The sequence below is a fragment of the Pyrus communis genome, chromosome 15 (assembly GCF_963583255.1).
Source record: "Pyrus communis chromosome 15, drPyrComm1.1, whole genome shotgun sequence".
Taxonomy (NCBI): domain Eukaryota; kingdom Viridiplantae; phylum Streptophyta; class Magnoliopsida; order Rosales; family Rosaceae; genus Pyrus; species Pyrus communis.
In genome coordinates this window covers 21,442,429-21,461,658 of record NC_084817.1, presented here as the reverse complement: position 1 = coordinate 21,461,658, position 19,230 = coordinate 21,442,429, and the positions used below count along the sequence as shown (strand labels likewise).

Here is a 19,230-nt window from a genome sequence, read left to right as displayed (position 1 = left end):
TAGTTCCAACTTCACGTGAAGAGGACAAAAGCTTTTGGGTTAATGGCGATATATGTACATATCACGCTTGTTTCTTTCTTTCTCTCAGAATTTTCGACGCTCTCTCATCTGTCTCCCACTTTGCATTTGTCTCTCGTAATTTCATTGTTTGGAATTCGCATATAAGCATGCATTAATCTGGAAAGCAACATGCACCAAATCTGGAAAGCAACATGCACCAAATGAGCTTACGGTTACGTCATGGCCTTATTACAGTAGTGTTATATTTCTCTAAGTGACATGATTTTATTGGAGCAGAACGCCACGGAAAGGTGAACGTGTTTCATTTAAGTCATTCTCTGATAATATGGTTACAACGACACATATTACTGTTCTCAACTATGATGATATTTATCTGCGTCAAAACAACATAAATCTTCACTGCAACAGCACTAAAATTATTTGTACGTACACTCCAGGTTTTATAGCAAACTTTATTCGGTGTAATTTCAATGTTGCGTATCAATTAATGCTACAAATGCTTTATCTGTCACTAACTAAACTATACAAATATGGATCAAACTAATATATGTATATAAATGTATATATCGATGTTCCACAAATCCAAGACATGTAAGTGACTGGTTATAATATCATTTTTAATAATTGGAGTTTATTGTCATGTTTTAAATGTAATTTTCATGCATATAAAAGTCAAAAATAGTGATAAGAATTGGAAACTATAAATCTTCAGTCACATGAAAAATACAACATGCCAGAAAATATACCTCTGTCGGTCATGTAACGTCAGAATTTATTCCTAATATATATAATTATATATCCTTGAGTAATGATAAGGAGATCGTATTCTTAAACCACATTAATGTATTATTTTATGTTGAAGGTGATGCATAAAATTAACATCATTTTTATTAATTGATATGACATATAAACATCATTTGCCATATCAGATATGATAATCTAATACAAAAATATGATCATTATACACGTCCCTTTCTATTTCTTATATATATATATATATATATATATATATATATATATATATATGTATGTATGTATGTGTGTGTGTGTCATTGGATTAAACAAAGTAAAGACGAATAACAACATAATTAAGAGAGTGTGCAAAAGATTAAAAAAAATGTGTGAATGACTTCCTGTAATTCATATAAAAAATGAATCCTAGTCGCCAAATGCTGGCACACATTTTTTTGTGTAAAGCAAATAGTGGAGAGAGAGAATCTACCTAAGATTTTTGGTAGATATACATTGAGATCAATGTGGTACGAGGATTATTTGGAGTTTGAGAAATATATATGTGGATGTTTTTTTAGGACTCTTCAAATGTGTGCATGGTATGGGTCCATTTTGGGCCATCAAATATTTGATGAAATGCATGATAGGCTTCAAGGAGGCATTTCTCGGAAGCACTCGGCATGTAATGTCGAGAGTACTTGACAAATCCTATCAATAACACTCATTAAATTGCTTCTACATATGTCAATATATGTTGACATGTGCACAACAATATTCGATTGACGACAACAAACCTATCAAGTGTTCGACAAAATGCCTCAATGAATAAACTGAAATTTTTTGCACACTTCACACTCTATTGCTATTACAAAACTTAGACCTTTACACTAGGATTACCCAATGTTCGATATGTATTTGTAAATATTCTTAACTATTTAGATTGCAAAAATAAACATCAAATCTGATCTAAAATTTCAAGTGTAAAAGTAAATACTCTGATTGCAAGTTTTTTAGTTTTCTATGGAGTAAATTGTAACATCCCACATCGCTCAGAGGAGTGAATCCTATAAGCTTTTTATGTATATTCCCATCTCTACCTAGCACGAGGCCTTTTGGGAGCTCACTAGCTTCGGGTTCCATAGGAACTCTGAAGTTAAGCGAGTTCGCGCGGGAGCAATTCCAGGATGGGTGACCCACTAGGAAGTTCTCGTGTGAGTTCCCAGAAACAAAACCGTGAGGGCGTGGTGGGGGCCCAAAGCGGATAATATCGTACTACGATGGAGTCGAGCCCGAGATGTGGTTGAGGCCCGAGGCAGGATAAAACCGTGAGGGCGTGACTGGGGCCCAAAGCGAACAAGTCAATCCCTGGTCAGATGTGTGTCGATAAGGACGTTGGGCCCCTAAGGGGGTGAATTGTAACATCCACATCGTCCAGGGGAGTGGATCATGTAAGCCTTATATGTATATTCTCATCTCTACCTAGCATGAGGCTTTTTGGGAGCTCATTGGTTTCGGGTTCTGTAAGAACTCTGAAGTTAAGCGAGTTCGCGTGAGAGCAATCCCAGGATGGGTGACCCACTGGGAAGTTCTCGTATGAGTTCCCAGAAACAAAATCGTGAGGGCGTGGTGGGGCCCAAAGCGAACAATATCGTGCTACGATGGAGTCGGGATGTCGTGGGGGTCCGGGCTGGGATGTGACAAAATTGTAGAAATGGTCCTTCAACTTTAATTCAATTGAAACAATTGTCCCTCAACTAAAAATCCATTACTGTCCATCAACTCATCAAAACGTGTAGCTATGGTCATTTTCGTCAAATCCCTTAGAATTCTGTCAAAATGAATTATGTTGAAAGGACTATTGCTAGAATTGGGTTAAAGTAAAGGTATCATTGCTCTAATTGGGTTAAAGTTGAAGGACCATTTCTTCAGTTGTATTAAAGTTAAGAGGACCATTGTTACAATTTTTTTTATTTGAGTTTTCATATTTGCCACTTGATTCAGCCTCACGTGCATGACACGTGACTTATTTTGACGAAAGTTCTCAAGGAGTTGACAAAAAGGACCATAGCTGCACATTTTGATGAGTTGATGGACCATTAGTAATAGATATTTAGTTGATGGACTATTACTCTAATTAGGTTAAAGTTGAGAGATTATTACTCTAATTTACTTTTTTGAGAAAAGTGTATCATCACATCCACTTTATAGGAACAAGACAAAAGTCTAATTCATTTCATTCACCTAAAGTATTCATATATGGGAGAAGTGGATGTGGTGATGATTCCATGAACCACCAATCTTTTGTTTAAAAGTGGATGTGGTGATGATTCCATGAACCATCAATCTTTTTCTTTTTCTTTTCTAAACAAACGATATTATCTATACTAAGAGAAAATGGGTGGGTTAAGCCTCACAATAGGCTAGCAATAATGTGATTCAAATTTGTCTTTGGCGAGAACCAAATTTAAAACCTCTCACTTACAAATGAAGAGGAATATCGCTAAATCATAGTACTAAGCGGCATAAACCACCAATCTTACACCTCTAGTTTTACTTTTTCCATACTTTCTTTTTCTTTCTTTGGCACTACCTCCTGCAAGATCATGCACCAAGAAAATAGGAGCACTGCCCTAATAGTGGAGCCGAGAAAAGTTGCGGTACTAAGCCAATGGGGTTGAAACATTTTTCCAACTCTTTAGGGGTGGTGGTGGGCCGTGGGGGGTAACAAAATGCAAATTGCATTGAAAACATGTAGCCCAAGTGATGAAGAAAATTTTTAATGTGCCGCAAATATAATTTGGTACATGAATCACTTGTATATGATGTTTGGTATAATGGGTAGTGTTTCTAGCACACTAACGAAGTGATAGGGGCATGATTTTGGGTTGTTTGGGCTTGAGTAGTGATTAATCTTAATTGTGATCACATGGATTTTGTATTCATTTGTGCGGATTTTGTTCGTTGCGCCGGTTGTTTATGTTGCCGTGTTAGACTTTGGTTTGTTTTTCGTCTTTATGAGAACTCATTTCATGTAATGTTGACATTTATTTGATGAAAGATATTTTTTTTGTTGGACAAAAATGGAGTGGCGATGATTTGATTTTAGTGGATGTAACTGCTCACTGGTCAGATGTGTGCATGTATGGCATTGTGTGGTAAAACTGTACTTACCTTAAAGTCAACTTAAGAGTCCAATAGATGATGAATTAATTTGTTTTATTTTTATTTTTTATGGGTTTTTCTGGTTGTTGGATCTTCCAACAAAAGAGAGATGATGATAGCTCTGTTGCTTGAGAGGATTCCACTTATGGTGAATTATTATGAGTAGCACTTCATGGTAGGGTGTGCATGTATAGCCCATTCACACATAGCTAGTTGGTGACGAGTACAAGGACCTTTGTGGAATTTTATTTTTAAGCGTTCAGTATTCACGTATCATAAAAAAACCTAAAGAGATACCGTTGGAAGTTGTCCATTTTTGGGAATCTCAAATGGGCGTGAAAACATATAAGAACTCTTGAATGGAAATGGAAAAGAGATGTAATCTAGTTTCTATAGAAATGGCAAGATCTCTAACACAAGAAGATGGAGTTGACTCGTATCATTTTGACTTGGTTTTGATTTCTCTATGTTCATTTTTTTTTTTTTTAAGAATACCAAGTTGGGCTCTTCTCCTACCTGTATAGAATAGAACATGCTGAGCCAAATCTTCTTTACGTAAAACCTACTTTATTTAGATTTGAAAAATCGTACCTAGAAAATTTTTAATCAACCTCGTTTTCCACTGCATTGGGGATTTTTACAACGCACAGTTAAACACATTTGTCCGATGTCTTTTAGGAAACGATATCCTCACACATTTCTTGCTCCTGTTATAGCACTTGCCAGTTTAGACATAACATTTACACGATAACAATATCATTCGGAATTAGGCTGCACGTTCAAAGGCGACCGGATTGGGGTCTGAACTCAGGTTTCCACCACCAGTTGGGAGATGATTTTTACCCAGAATGGACATGGAGATTGGGATTGGGACCAGTAAGCCACTCCAAAACGTGTGCAGCTTGAAGCTCTGCAAAACTAACAATGAGAAAGTCTTTATGGCGCAAAATTGTCTACTGCCCCTCGCTGATTTGAAATAGCGTTCTTTCTTTACGAATAACACATGAAATAATACATCAAAGAACACACCTAATGTACTATCATTCGACACAAAACATATACAGAATTGCCAGATAACGATCATCAAAATAGATACTCACAGTTCACGATGAAGATTTGGAAGAGTTACACCTCGCAAACTAGTTCATCAAATCTGCAACTGAGACATTTTAGACGGCCTTGACTTGCATGATAATACACCTTCAACCATCCATGCCAAGCAACCGAAGTAGTGATCAATGAACTCTTTCTTCTGAAAAGCAAAACTTCCACATAAGCCATCATAACAGATCCAGGCGCATACCACTGCGCTCATGTTTGAAATCTTATCACTCAGTCGTTGAAATTTTAACGCTCATGAGGCACCCACACAGCTCCACACACACACACTCACACACAAAACACAAGCCTCTTCCATGAAGGGGAATATTGTAAGAAGATGCCATTCCAATTTGTTAATGAAAATAACAGAACTTTACAGCAATCCCGCAACAGCAGGCATAACACACCACACAAATTCGTGCACATGAGCATAAGCTGCACAAACATTCACATACACAGGAGCACCAACTGTCATACGTGAGAATGTTTAAATTCTCGTACAACCTTGGATATAGGAAAACCAGTCTCGACCTCAATGCAGGCTTCTGTTGAATTACGTAACAAGAGAACACAAGTACTAACAGACAATGAACACTGCCTTTCTTCAATACTAAACTGAAAGCATATTAGCTACATTTATGATTCGGCAAACCAGGAAAAAAAAATTGGAATAGTTTTCGCTCTTTTGTATGGTTGGGCATTTTCACCCTGATCCTAGTATGAATTTAAAGGAAGGGGTTACACATGGTTTCATCAATTGTAGAGACCATGACAACACATTTATATATGCCTCCTAGCAAAACAAAACCTAAGAACCTTGCTTCTGGAGATGCAAGTCGTTAAGAGCAGATGCCATCAATTGCTCCCCAGTAACTGATCTACACTGTTTGACGAAATCATCTCTCGCCAGCTTTCCACCCTGCAACATTGAGAAATACCGAAAACATTTTATTCTTAGACTACGTTTTATTGTTCCTATCTTTCATAACCCACAGAGAGACAATATGACCCACAATTCTGAACCGGTGAAAAGAAGATTAACCTTCAACTCGCAAACCAGAGAGGACAGTTCCTGAACTTTAGAAGGAGGAAGGTAGCTCTGAATCTTCGAAATTAACATATCTACAGGGTATGCTCCTCGCACCGAACCTCCCAATTGAGCTGAAATCCACAAAACGAAACCAGTTATCATCAATGAAACAAAAAAACACAAAAAAGCAACCGTAACAAATAGAATCGAAAGAAACATACCTGGCACGTAATTCGATTTGTAGCTCACAACACACTCGGGAAGAACGTGTCTATTCATGTTGGTCGACCATATCACATACCACTTAGGATTCATAGGGTCATCTGCGCCATTATCGAATTCCACACTAGAAGGGTAGCATTGCTTAGAACCTGCCTCAATTTTTTCAACACTGCCTAGTATAACCCGGCACAAAATAGCATATTTTTCGCCATTATCATCCCGCTCCGACTGCCCAGAACTGCAGAATTCAGCCATTACAATATCAAATTATCAACAATTCAAAAGGAATCTTGGGCAATGGGCACCCTCGACTATACTGCGGCAGTAATATCTCCGAGTCAAAGCCGTATAAACGAGAAATGGAGATGGAGAATGAGGGCCATTTGGTCACATAATTCCAATTGGGTTTTTGGTATTGTTGAAATGAAACACAAATTTGAAATTACCTCAGGAAAGGCACCGATAAATGCGAAAGGTGAAGACCGACGCCATGCGACTGCGGCCCAGAAACCTTGCTGGGTGCGCCGAACCCATGTGTCAAAATGCCTCTCACATCGCTGCCCGAGACGCCGCACCAGGCGTATACAACATTGGCCGAGCCCCGAGCCGCCTTGGTGATCTCAATCTGCTTCTGAAACACCTCCAATCGAGCCTTCTCCAACGGCCCGTCACGAACGCACTGATGAACTGCCGTCACAGCAGCCGAGAGATCGACCTTCCTCATCCCCGCGAGAAACAAATTGCTGCACACTGTGTAAACCCTCTCAACTCCTCCCAGCAACCTAACATTCGGCCACTCCGAACTCCGTGGCCTTATCGACGATGTCACTTCGTCCTCATCCGCCGGCTCTTCCTCCGTCTGCCTCTTGCCCAAAACCCGACCCGATACATTGACCCGTCGGTTGATTTGGACCTTCGGACTATCCGACCCGTCCACCAAATCCTCGCTGACAAACGCCCTAGGGAAGAAGGGCCTGCCGTTCATGTCAATCCAAGCGATCGATCTCTGACTCCCAGCGCCCAAATCAATCTGTAACATTCGCACAAAGTCAAACAACACCGTTGACCCCTCCATTTCAACGCTGACCACCGCCTTGCGCTCCGCGAAACCTGCACGCAGAAATTCGACGATCGGGTTCGGCAAGTCGTTCCAGGACTCGTTCTGGAAAAACATGACCCGGGCTGGGGCGGCGCTCCGCTTGAAATTGGAGGGGTAGTGCATCCGATTGGATGTCCGATTGCAGAAGTTTTTAGAGCTCGCTGAGGAAGACGACGGCGAGAGGATCCGCTTCGGAACCCTAACGGTGACCGATTGGAGGATTTTCTTGGGGGTGGCGGCGGCGTAGGAAGCCATGGATTCTACTGCGTAGAGCTTTTCGAGCTAATGCGACGGCCTCACAGAACTCGAAGAACTCGTAGAATCAGGGGACTTCGCGTTGGCGTACGGTTTTTATAGCGGGCATTTTGGGTTGTATGAAATTACTAGAACGCCCCCCTTGAAGGCGGTGCTTTTTGTTCGAATGGTTCGAGTTGACGAAAGGGTATGCGAGGTAATTTGCGCGTGGGTTTATGAGGCTGGCGATTCGGTTTACTTCGGCCCAAAGGAAATGAATTGAAGAGAGAGAAAAAGAGATGAGAGAGAGAGAGAGAGCGTTGGAATGGATTAATGATGTGGATCTGGCAATTTGAATGAGTTTTTATAGTGCACAAGGCGGAAGGAAATCCTATTGCGACAAGAAATCCCATTCTTACTAGGAAAATGAATAAAAAAACGGTTACATAAAAACGTGCATGGCACGTGACAAGGGAAATTATGAGGGAAAAATGGAAAAGTGAGAAAGTGAAAAGTTATAGGTTATGCAAGTGACATTCCACTACAATGGTAAAGAGAAGTGTTGTATTTTGCATCACAGTGTGGGTTCAAATTCCGTTGATTTTCTAATCTAATATATAATCTAACAAATTTTTCTCTTTAAATCCTAATTTACTACCTAATATTTCCCATAAACCAATTCAATATGTTGATTTATTTTTACACCCATTTGATTTTTACTAGGAGTTCAACGTGCTAGACTATGAGGAGAAAGTGGTGGATGGATTTTATGATGTACATGGACTTTCCCCAGATTTAGCAATTCAAGGAAAAATGCCATCTTTCACAAATCTTGAAACAAACCTTGGGAGTTCTGGATTCAAAGTTTCATTAGTAAATTGAAAAGTTGATCCTGTCTTGGAAGACTTGGTGCAAATTGCACAGTGTATTGCTTTAGACCGTCCTGTCACCAGAGGCTTGCTGAACTCATTAGCGAACGTATGGGTGGGCCTGTAAAGGATGCAATTGTCTTATTAGCGAGATGGATGGAAAGAAGCACAGAGTTGAGGACATCAATGCAAACTAGCGTGCTGCCTGTTGAATCCACATCGGTTGATAAACGAAGAATGATTGTAGAGTTTAATTATAGTGTTTGAGTTTATTGATAAATTTGAGTTTTATTATTAATTTTATTTTATACTTAATAATAATTACGCAGTAGGGTAAAATAGACAATTAATATTTAAAATTTAAGTTGGGTGTAAAAAGAGGTTATATGGGTTTAAATAAAATTTTGCGGTGGAAAATGGGAGCCTCACAATAGGCTAGCAATAATGTGGTTCAAGTTCACATTTAGCGAGAATCGAACATAACACTTCTCACTTAGAAATGAGCCTAAACCTTATTTGTTACGTACTTTCAGGTTTTTTTATTTTTTATTTTTTTAAGTAAAAACTAAAAAATAAAATCTCAATGTCAAATTTAAAAGCTCAAGAAAGTAATTTTCAATTTCTATTTTATAAAAATTAAAAACTTAAAATAGTTACCAAACAAGATTTCAGTTCTAAAAAACATGAAAATGAAATAGCGATTCAACGTCCCTTAGTTATTTTTTTTTTGACCTAGAAGTTAATTAAACTCGACTTTGCACATTTTTAAGTGGTTTCTCTTTATTGTGTGTTACCTTAGTCAGTTAGAATTGCTTGAAAAGACTAAGAATACAAAGTAAAGATATATTGTGCCGGCTAAGGTTTAGTGAAAATGGTATTATGGCCTAGACGCGTTTTCTATTCCATTATTTACTTAATTAAGGAAAGTAAATGTGCATAAGAATTCCTAATAGACTTATGATGGCGTATCCTATTAGGAACTTTTTGACCTTCTTTCCAAAAATGATTTTATTAAACCAACTCCAATGGTGGGCTAAAAGTTAAATTTCCTCATTTATTCACCCCCCCCCCAATCACCACCCAACCCATGCTAAAAACATTGGGCTAAAAGCCAAATGCCAAAGCTGGGCCAAATACCCCCTCCCATGCGAGTGGACTCGCTGGCAATTGGGCCAGTCTCGACTTGCCCACGCTCCAACGCGCCCCACGCGGTGGGCTTGCAAAGCCTCTCCGACAGGGGTAGGCCCTGTTGTCAGCCGTGTGTCGACCACCCAAAGAATCTCAACGGCTATAATTTTAATCCAAGGGCTGGGCTTTAAGGACTGTTGGTTGATCCAACGGTCCAAATTCAAATTTAATTTTTTTAAAATATGTTATTTTAAAATACATTGAATCCAATGGCTGAGATTGAATATAATCAAATTTAACGGTTAAAAAAAAAAGATCTAACCAAATTTAAATCCAACGGCTAAAATAATTAAAAAAATTATTTAACTCAAAATTCACCCAAAAACTCTATAAATACTTATGTATTTGTTCAAACATCCACACAAAATAACAACATAGTACACTTAAAATTATTACATAAATGCTTAGCCAACATCATCAACGTTCACCTTCTCGGCGCCATACATGCTCAACCAAATCCTTGCAGAGTGTGTCATGACATTGAGGAGTTTGAATTCTATTTAAACGTCTCATATTCTTACTCAAGGTAACCCTATCTTATCGGGTCTTATATGTGGTTGGAGCGAGATATTTAGCATCTCTTGCAATAGCTCTCGCATGTCTTGGTTGGTCATCATCCATATTTTCATATGAATCTTCTTCAATCTCGATGTACTCATCTTCCACAATCATGTTGTGCAAAATTATGTACGTCATCATGATTGAATGAAGGTCTTCGGTCTGCCAAAATCGTGCAGGCCCTCTAACAATGGCCTATCGAGCTTGTAGGATCCCGAATGCTCTCTCCACATCCTTCCTGCATGACGCTTGCCTCTGCGAAAATAATTTCTTCTTTACACTATCAGGATGAGAAAAACTTTTGACAAAGGTAGACCAACTAGGATAAATATCATCAGTTAGGTAGTAACCTAGCTCATACCTATTACCATTTACCTTGTACCAAAATTCTGGTGCCCATCCATTAACAACATTATCGAACAGAGGAAAAGACCAAAGAACGTTGATATCGTTGTTTGATCCAGGAGCGCCGAAGAAAGCATGCCAAATTCATGTGTCGTAAGACACCACAGCCCCGAACACGATGGTTGGCTTGTTATGACGGCTCTTGAATTGGCCAGCCCAAGCAGGAGGACAATTCTTCCACTCCCAATGCATACAATCAAGACTTCATATCATGCCAATGAAGCCTCTTTTGTCTGCCTTGAGTAGAAGCCTCTTTAAGTCTTCACGATTTACCTTGCGGAGGTATGTAGCTCTACATATGCCTTGAATTGCCTTACAGAAGTGCTTCAGATTCTCAATAGCAGTACTTTCCGCAAGTCGACAATACTCACCAGTTAAGTCTACAGAGTACCCATTAGCTAGCATGCGAAAAGCAGATGTGAGCTTCTAATGAGGTGATAGACCTTGTCGGCCTGCGACATCTAGCCTCCTTGCAAAGTAGTGGTCATGATTGACAACTGCGTTCAAGATGCTTTCAAAAAGCTCTCTCCTCATTCGAAACCGCCTTCGAAAATCATGAGCAAGAAATCTCAGACGTTCGATGAAATAATCTTTCATCATGGTGTGGGTTTGGACCCCATCGACTTCCTAATATAATATCTAATCTACCAAATTTATCATTTGCCAAAAAAAAAATGTTATGAGTTTATGAGCTGTAATTTATTTCTACACCCAACTTACTTTTTGCATCCATTTGATTTTTAACTAAATTATTAATATATCTTTAAACCCTAATTTACTACCTAATATACCCCATAAACCCAATTCAATATATTGATTTATTTTTACACCCATTTGATTTTTAACTCTATCAAGAGTCGTTACTTTGCTTTTTAACTCATCTTGATTTGGATTGGATTCTCTTGTTCATACTAGGAGTTCAACGTGTTAGACCATAAGGAGAAAGTGATTGATCAATTTTATGATATACATGTACTTTCCCCATATTCTGCAATTCAAGGAAATATGCCATCTTTCGCAAATCTTGAAACAAACCTTGGGAGTTTTGGATTCGAAATTTCATTAGTAAATCGAAAAGTTGATCTTGTCTTGGAAGAGTTGGTGCAAATTGCAGTGTATTGCTTTAGACTGTCCTGTCACCGATGTTGGTGTTTTAGTTCAGAGGCTTGCTGAACTCATTAGCGAACGTATGGGTGGGCCTGTAAAGGATACAAATGTCGTATTAGCGAGATGGATGGAAAGAAGCACAGAGTTGAGTACATCAATGCAAACTAGTGTGCTGCCTATTGGATCCATAACTGTTGATAAACAAAGAGTAATCGTAAGATTTAATTATAGTGTTTGAGTTTATTGATAAATTTGAGTTTTATTATTAATTTTATTTTGTACTTAATAGTAATTATGCAATAGAGTAAAATAGACAATTAACATTTAAAATTTAAGTTGGGTGCAAAAAGATGTTACATGAGTTTAAATAAAATTTTCCGGTGAAAAATGGGAGCCTTACAATAGGCTAGCAATAATATGGTTCAAGTTCGCATTTAGCGAAAATCGAACATAACACCTCTCACTTAGAAATGAGCCTAAACCTTATTTGTTAAGTACTTTCAGGGTTGTTTTTTATTTATTTTTAATTTTTTAACTAAAAACTAAAAAATAAAATCTCAATGTCAAATTTAAAAGCTCAAGAAAGTAATTTTCAATTTCTATTTTATAAAAATTAAAAATTAAAAATAGTTACCAAACAAGATTTCAGTTCTAAAAAACGTGAAAATGAAATAGTTATTCAACGTCCCTTAGTTATTTTTTTGACCTAGAAGTTAATTAAACTCCGACTTACCACATTTTAAAGTGGTTTCTCTTTATTGCGTGTTACCTTAGTCAGTTAGAATTGCTTGGAAAGACTAAGAATATAAAGTAAAGACATATTGCGCCAGCTAAGGTTTAGTGAAAATGATATTATGGCCTAGACGCGTTTTCTATTCCATTATTTACTTAATTAAGGAAAGTACATATGCATAAGAATTCCTAATAGACTTATGATGGCGTATCCTATTAGGAACTTTTTGACCTTCTTTCCATAAATGATCTTATTAGGATTACGTACTCTATAAGGATGAACTGCAAATTTAACATTTGAATTATTACCTGAGTGAAAATTAGGTTTCTAAACTATTTTTTTTGTTCGAAAAAATAAGTCATCGAATTATAAAAATCTACCAACTACATCCCTAATATTAGATTTGAAACTACTATATTCAATATTCTGTCAATTTAAGTTACGTTACTTGCATGTGATATACATAGGAAGGTAGATTGGTAATTTTTCGTAAAGAAATAATGTATGGAATTAACTTTGGAGGGTAAATTAGATGTTAGATTCGCAACCTATATGAAATGTTAATGGGTTTATAAGTGAGAAAAAAGGGTATTATGCTCTAAAGTGTGTCAAGTAACTTAACTTGACGAAAAATTGGATAGCATAACTTTGAATGTAATAGGAGGGTTGAAATGATCAATTTTTAGTGAATTTAGGAACTTATTTTACTGATAGAGATCTAATTTTTACTGAGATGATAGTTCAGGGATTAAATTGGCACATCACCCTATATAATATGATCATTAGATATCGTAACTTGTTGAGTAGAAACCAATAAGTTGCCTTGCTACACATGTAGAGAGATTCAAGAATATTTCTATCGAATCTGTCAATTACTACTATTGTGTGTTTTAATCCTACGAGCATTTTACATTAACATGTGGTATCAAAGCATTTGTTCATATGATTAAAATCGCAAAGAACTCCCATGTTTTGAAATCGCCAACTTGCAAATAAATTTACTGCAAAAAAAAGGTTTTTTGCTCACAAAATCTGAATTGCAAGGCCTTAATTTACTTGCATTGCCTTCCATTGCTCAAATTTTTTATTATTTTCAATTGAAAAAGGATAGACGGCCAATGTAGAACTGGTTTCACATAAAGCGAAATGTGCGATGGTTCACGTGAGGTGTCGAGTTGTAGAATGTACAAAATTATATATCCAAAAATTTCAACAATAATACAATATATCCCTCGCATTTTGAGGCCAATTCCTCTTATAATATTAACGAATTCTACTACTAATTTCACCGAGGCCTCTTACGATAAACCTCGCAATTTGATTTGAGTGCCATGCCTCTCTAAACCTGATGCTCCATCACTTTTATTATTGAGTATTTTTTATTTTTATTTTTTCAAATTTTAAACCCGAGAAGTGTTATTTTTGTAATAGAAAACATAAGCTATGGGCCGAAGCCTTTTCACTTATATTGGGTTTTCAGTGCAACAGTACACAGCCTTCTGGGCCGGGTCATCCTTAACCAGACCGGAGAGACCAATCCGGTTCACTATATTAGGGATTTCATGCTTTTGGCTTTCCAAAACCAAAGCACTCGTTCATCGGAAGAAGGAAACCAACGTCCAGGAGTTGAACAAGTTCTGTCTTCCGACCAAACGGAAACCTCTGCTTCTTCCGAATCCACCACAACTGGTGAGCCTTTGACTTTACCGATCAGTTTCTCATGTTCTCTTGTCTCTTATTTCTTTTTCCGAAGACAAATTTCATGTGTTTTTGCAATTCGGGGGCTGAACTCTAGTGTTTTGCAATTTGGGGCAGGTGAGGGAACTTTCATGGTACCTACATTTTCCTAGCTGCCAAACAAAATATTAGGGGTTTTGTTATGTCTGCTGGTTTTGTATTATTTGTTGGTAAAAGTGTTTGCAATTGGGATAAGGATTTGTTTATTATATTTTATTCGAGCGATATTCGAATCTAATCTAAACTACAAGGAGGAGGATTCGAAGTGCGAAAAGTTACTGTAGCGTTTACTGTGGTTTTAGAGCTCTACTGACTATTTTCGGAGGCTCCGAATGTTAGATTCTTCTTATGTTTTATTGTTTTTGTGGTTGTATGCAAATTGCAGTGCTTTTGGTCTGCCACAATTTTGGGTAGAAATGTCGGCTCCATTGACGCCTTCGAAGAGACCACATGAGGAGAGCGTTACCGAGACTAATGGGAAAGGGAAGTTGCAGAAGTCTGAAAATCTAGATTCTAAGCTCTCCGCTGGCAATGTTGCTTTCCGGGTGCTGTGCCCTGCGTCCAAAGTTGATAATGTCACTGGTGAAGGTGGCTCTGTCATATCACAGATTTTTCAAGAAACTCTTGTAAAGGTCAAAGTCGAGGAACCTGTTCCAGGATGTGATGAAATAGTTATTATCATGGGTTCTGATAGAGAGAATGATGTTGGTAGCGAGCATAGAAAGGAGGATGGCGTTGAAGAGGCAAATGTGGATGAAAAGCAAGATGATGCTAAGGAGCCAAGGGAGAAGGATGAAACTCAGGAATCTGTTCCTATCGAAGATTCAAAATCTGATACTGAAGATTCAGTAACCCCATCTTTGCAGAAGGCTTTGCAACTTGTTTTTGAGAGAATAGTTGAAGGGGAAACAGAAACCGATGGAGGGGATGAAGAAAGTAATAAGTCTTTGACATTTGTTTGTAGGTTACTAGTCCTATCATCTCAAGTGGGATGCCTCTTGGGAAAGGGTGGTAGTGTTATCAAACAAATGTCATCTGAAAGTGGGGCACAAATCCGGATCCTTCCCAGGGATAAACTTCCGTTATGTGCTTCAGATTCGGATGAACTAGTGCAGGTAACTTCGAATATCAATATATATTATGTAATGCTATCAACCATTGCTGCAGAAATACCTACTTTAACGTTTTCCATTACTCAGTTTTAATATAATCAGCTGGGTTGTCAAATGCTCATGCAATGGAATAGTGCGGATGTAATATTCACGCATCGGGTGTAATATTTAAGCATTGGAAATTTGCACATTACAGTTGACTTTTGTGTACGTTAATATGTTGACAATTCTGATGCCTAAAGATCTATTTGGACATCATATTTTGATAATTTTGCTGCAGATTACGGGGAACATTGATGCAGCTAGGAAAGCCATTGAATCTGTTTCCCAGCAGCTTTTGGAGAATCTGCCTCGCGATAGTGATGATTCCCTTCCCACCACCGTGCCATCATCTAATTCAATCGGTCAACCTCTTCCAAGACCAGAAATATATCCACCACCTAACCATTCTCAAGGAGCTCCTGATATTGATCAGCCTGGAGATTTTGCTGATTCCCATTCTGCTGCTCATCGATTAAACCCTAAATTACATGGAAGTGGCATCCCTCGTAGGATGAAGCCTTCTCAGGAAGTCCTAACTTTCCGCTTATTGTGCCCTGAAGAGAGAGTAGGCGGTGTAATTGGGAAGGGAGGAACCATAATAAAGACACTTAAGCAAGACACAGGCTGTGAAATCAAGGTTATGGAAGGCGTGCCTGACTCAGACGATCGTCTTATTGTTATATCTGGTCCTGCGGTATGGTTTTGGATTTTTATTTTTATTGGACTCGTGTTGTTTGCACACACATAAGACAAAAAGAGACACATTGACAAATAGAGACACGTACATGCATGCACATGAACACAAACTAAACTGTTTGACAAACGATTTACTATTGCAGCACCCAGATGATAGGATATCACCTGTCCAAGATGCTGTTATTCTTGTGCAAAGTAGGATATTCAGGGCTATACCTAATAGCAAGGAACAATCCATGATGGCGAGGCTTCTTGTTTTCTCTAATCAAATTGGTTGTCTCCTTGGAAAGGGTGGTGCTATCATTGCAGAGATGAGAAAGTTATCTAGGGCACATATCCGCATAATGGGGAAGGATCAAATTCCAAAATGCGCTTCAGTTGATGAAGAAGTTGTTCAGGTATATTTCTTTAGTGCATGTGTGGTTCTTTCAGCCTGACAAGGTTGGCCATATCTCTATCTGGGGTATCATTATATGTGAAGTTGCTGCTATTGCTTCTCAGTTTAGTTGCTGTAACCCTTTATGTGGATACGTGCATGTTGCTATTAATAGTCCAGGAATTCTGACTTTTTTTGCACGCAAATGTTACTTGTTTTGTCATATTAAACAAACTTGCCTTTTTTCTACTCAGTTGTGGTTGTTGCTAAACTGTTCCTCTTATTACAGATACATGGAGAATTTGAAGCCGTTAAAGATGCTCTTCTGCAGATCACCACTAGGTTGCGGCTTCACTTTTTTGGTGATGCATTTCCTTCTATAAATTATCATCAAAATCCTGCGTTTCTGGATCAACCACCATTTCAATCATATCTGAGGAGGGACTTCTCACCTCCAAGAATGCATTCAAATTTAGGCCCATCGTTTCACAAGTTTGATGCTGTTGGTGGCCTGCCCCCTCATGGTAGTTTTCATCCTCACGATGATCGTGCTCCTTTTATGCACAATATTCATAGGTTAGGTGCCCCCCCACATTTATCCGAGAGAAGACCTTGGGGTCCTCAGGTATTTAGTTGGTTTAGACACTTTTATTTATAGTTTTGCTTTACATGGTTTCTGTAATTCTCTACTTAAATCTTTTCCGACTTTTGTTGGTTTTTTCCTCTGTTGCTTCAAACTTTTGCATCATATGCTCATTTCATCTTGAGATAACTTCATGAATTATGGATGGCGTTGATCTGCATTGTATGGTAGTTTGAAATGGGCAAGTCTAATAGTACGTAAGTTGCTGATTACGTTTGTATCCCAAACCTATCCACAGGGACTCCATGAAGGTGGTGGTCCACTAGGCTTGCCAAACTTTCCAGGCGCTCCTCAAAGAAGAATCCCAGGGTTTGGAGGAACCCAATCAGCTATAGTTACCAACACCACTGTTGAAGTTGTTGTGCCTGGTTCCCTTGTTCCTGTTATCAATGGAGAAGATGGTGAATGTTTGAAACAAATACGTCAGGTACATTCTTGATCCGACCAACATTGCCATATTATTAAATCAAGGGCTGTGAGGATACTTGGAAATGGAATGAAGAAACATGGCTTTGCTTACCACTTTAGGTATAAAATTAAATTAATGGTTACGAATCCTGTAAGTATTTGGTGGTGTAGTTCTGCTCAGTAAACTACTCCCAGCTGATTGAGATTTTCTCATAATCGCACTTCCGCATTACTCCTAATTCCACAGAAATAGGTCACCAGTTATTTCTATTGCCGTTGCATAATGTTAATTAAAGAATGTTATGTTCATAGTCTACCTCTGTATTGAATCGGCTTAAAAAAATAATTATCAGGATACACTTGTTGAACTAAAAGTTAAAACCAATGAAGTGGCATAGATACATAGACAAATGGAGAAAGCAGGTTGGTGACACTAAGAAAGAAAGAGGGGCGCGAGAGTGAACAGGAGGGGAAGCTAGGGTTTCAATATTGTCCAATTTTTTGCGTAGTCAAGGGTTACTAAGTGTATCTCACTGTGCCTGGTGCTTTCTGATATGCAACAGTCCATGTCTTGTCTTTTACTTGGAAATAAATTAAGCAGTTCGCAATATGCCAATAATTGTTTTTATTATTTGTACTAAACCTCAATTTTGATTGGCCTGTCTTACTGTTTGCTTGGTTTGCATTGCGTGAAAAAGTTCAACTCAATTTTGTTGGAACTTCGAAGTGTATTTATAGATACATATATTTTGATTATCTATGATTTTGGTAAGAACATGCTTTGTTGAATGGCATTTACACTTCTAACATGACCAACACTGTTCCAGATTTCTGATGCAAAAGTTACCATTACTGAGCCCAAGCCTGGAGCAGTTGAAACTGTGATTATAATATCCGGAACACCGGAACAAACGCATGCTGCGCAGAGCCTTATTCAGGCCTTTGTAATGAGTGAGACTGAATCTTCGTGATTTAGGGTAATACTGTTTTTTCTTTCTTCTAATTTGGTCATCATATTAGGCATATTATTAGATATATAGAATTTGGTATCGTATACTAATACACTGTGGCACAATAGTAGCAAAGTATGCTTTGTTGGTTAGGTCTCTCTTGCTCTCGCTAAGTTGCTTGAAAGAACATTCCATATGGTTGGTAACATGTGCTATTTGAAAACAGTACCTCAGCTGAAGATGAAGATTGAGATCAATGTTGCAGTTCCGAGAAGATTTATCTGAATCTAACAAGGAAAATTCATCGGTCCATACATGAAGAGCTTGAGTTCCTCCTCTTCAAGTTATGTGAGGGATCCCTTTTGGCGCCCATGAAAGTTTAAGAAAAGACCGGATTGGATAATGAGGTTGTAGTAAGTTCCGAAGAAGTTCTAATATCACATTCTAACCTAGCTTGTGTATCTGAGCATGTGTTAAACTTTGATATAAAATGTTGGATAACCTCACCATGTCAATTTTAGGTAAATCCAGTTTGTTATCTTTTTTCTTCCCTGAAAAGAAATAAAACATGTTCAACTATCCTTTTTCAGTAGGACTCCGATGGATGACTTTAATGTTAGTAGTAGAATAGTAAACAATCCAGATCCTAGTCAGGTGCTTAGATGAGTTCAGATATTTACTTTGTGTTCGGCAAACATTTGGTTACCTTGGTTTGAATTAAATGTCTCGATTAGGACAGTTTTTAGTTAAGGTTCAGGTTTGTATGCTGTCTTTGATACTCGGTTTCTTTTTCTCCCTAACTGTT

The 19,230-nt window shown here is 38.0% G+C and overlaps 2 protein-coding genes across 4 annotated transcripts; one reads left to right on the top strand and one right to left on the bottom strand.

The window, feature by feature from the left end:
* Positions 1 to 4,516: 4,516 nt before the first annotated feature.
* Positions 4,517 to 7,880, bottom strand: LOC137717541 (probable inactive poly [ADP-ribose] polymerase SRO3). 3 transcript variants are annotated; one of them, XR_011065806.1, is made up of 6 exons: positions 6,715 to 7,880; positions 6,268 to 6,506; positions 6,059 to 6,177; positions 5,833 to 5,935; positions 5,016 to 5,167; positions 4,517 to 4,833 (listed from the first exon to the last, which is right to left on the bottom strand). XR_011065806.1 is itself a non-coding variant. In XM_068456938.1 (5 exons), exons 1-5 carry the CDS (start codon positions 7,620 to 7,622, stop codon positions 5,151 to 5,153), a joined length of 1,386 nt encoding a protein of 461 aa, XP_068313039.1. In that variant the 5' UTR covers positions 7,623 to 7,880; the 3' UTR covers positions 4,864 to 5,150. The 3 variants fall into 3 exon arrangements, 1 of the variants encoding a protein (XP_068313039.1); XR_011065807.1 differs by having other exon boundaries at positions 4,517 to 4,825; XM_068456938.1 differs by lacking the exon at positions 4,517 to 4,833 and having other exon boundaries at positions 4,864 to 5,167.
* A 6,150-nt stretch (positions 7,881 to 14,030) lies between these two features.
* LOC137717864 (RNA-binding KH domain-containing protein RCF3-like) lies at positions 14,031 to 19,096 on the top strand. The gene is made up of 8 exons (XM_068457359.1): positions 14,031 to 14,150; positions 14,584 to 15,313; positions 15,591 to 16,046; positions 16,192 to 16,446; positions 16,714 to 17,049; positions 17,306 to 17,494; positions 18,303 to 18,452; positions 18,652 to 19,096. Exons 2-7 carry the CDS (start codon positions 14,615 to 14,617, stop codon positions 18,444 to 18,446), a joined length of 2,079 nt encoding a protein of 692 aa, XP_068313460.1. The 5' UTR covers positions 14,031 to 14,150; positions 14,584 to 14,614; the 3' UTR covers positions 18,447 to 18,452; positions 18,652 to 19,096.
* The last annotated feature ends 134 nt before the right edge of the window (positions 19,097 to 19,230 follow it).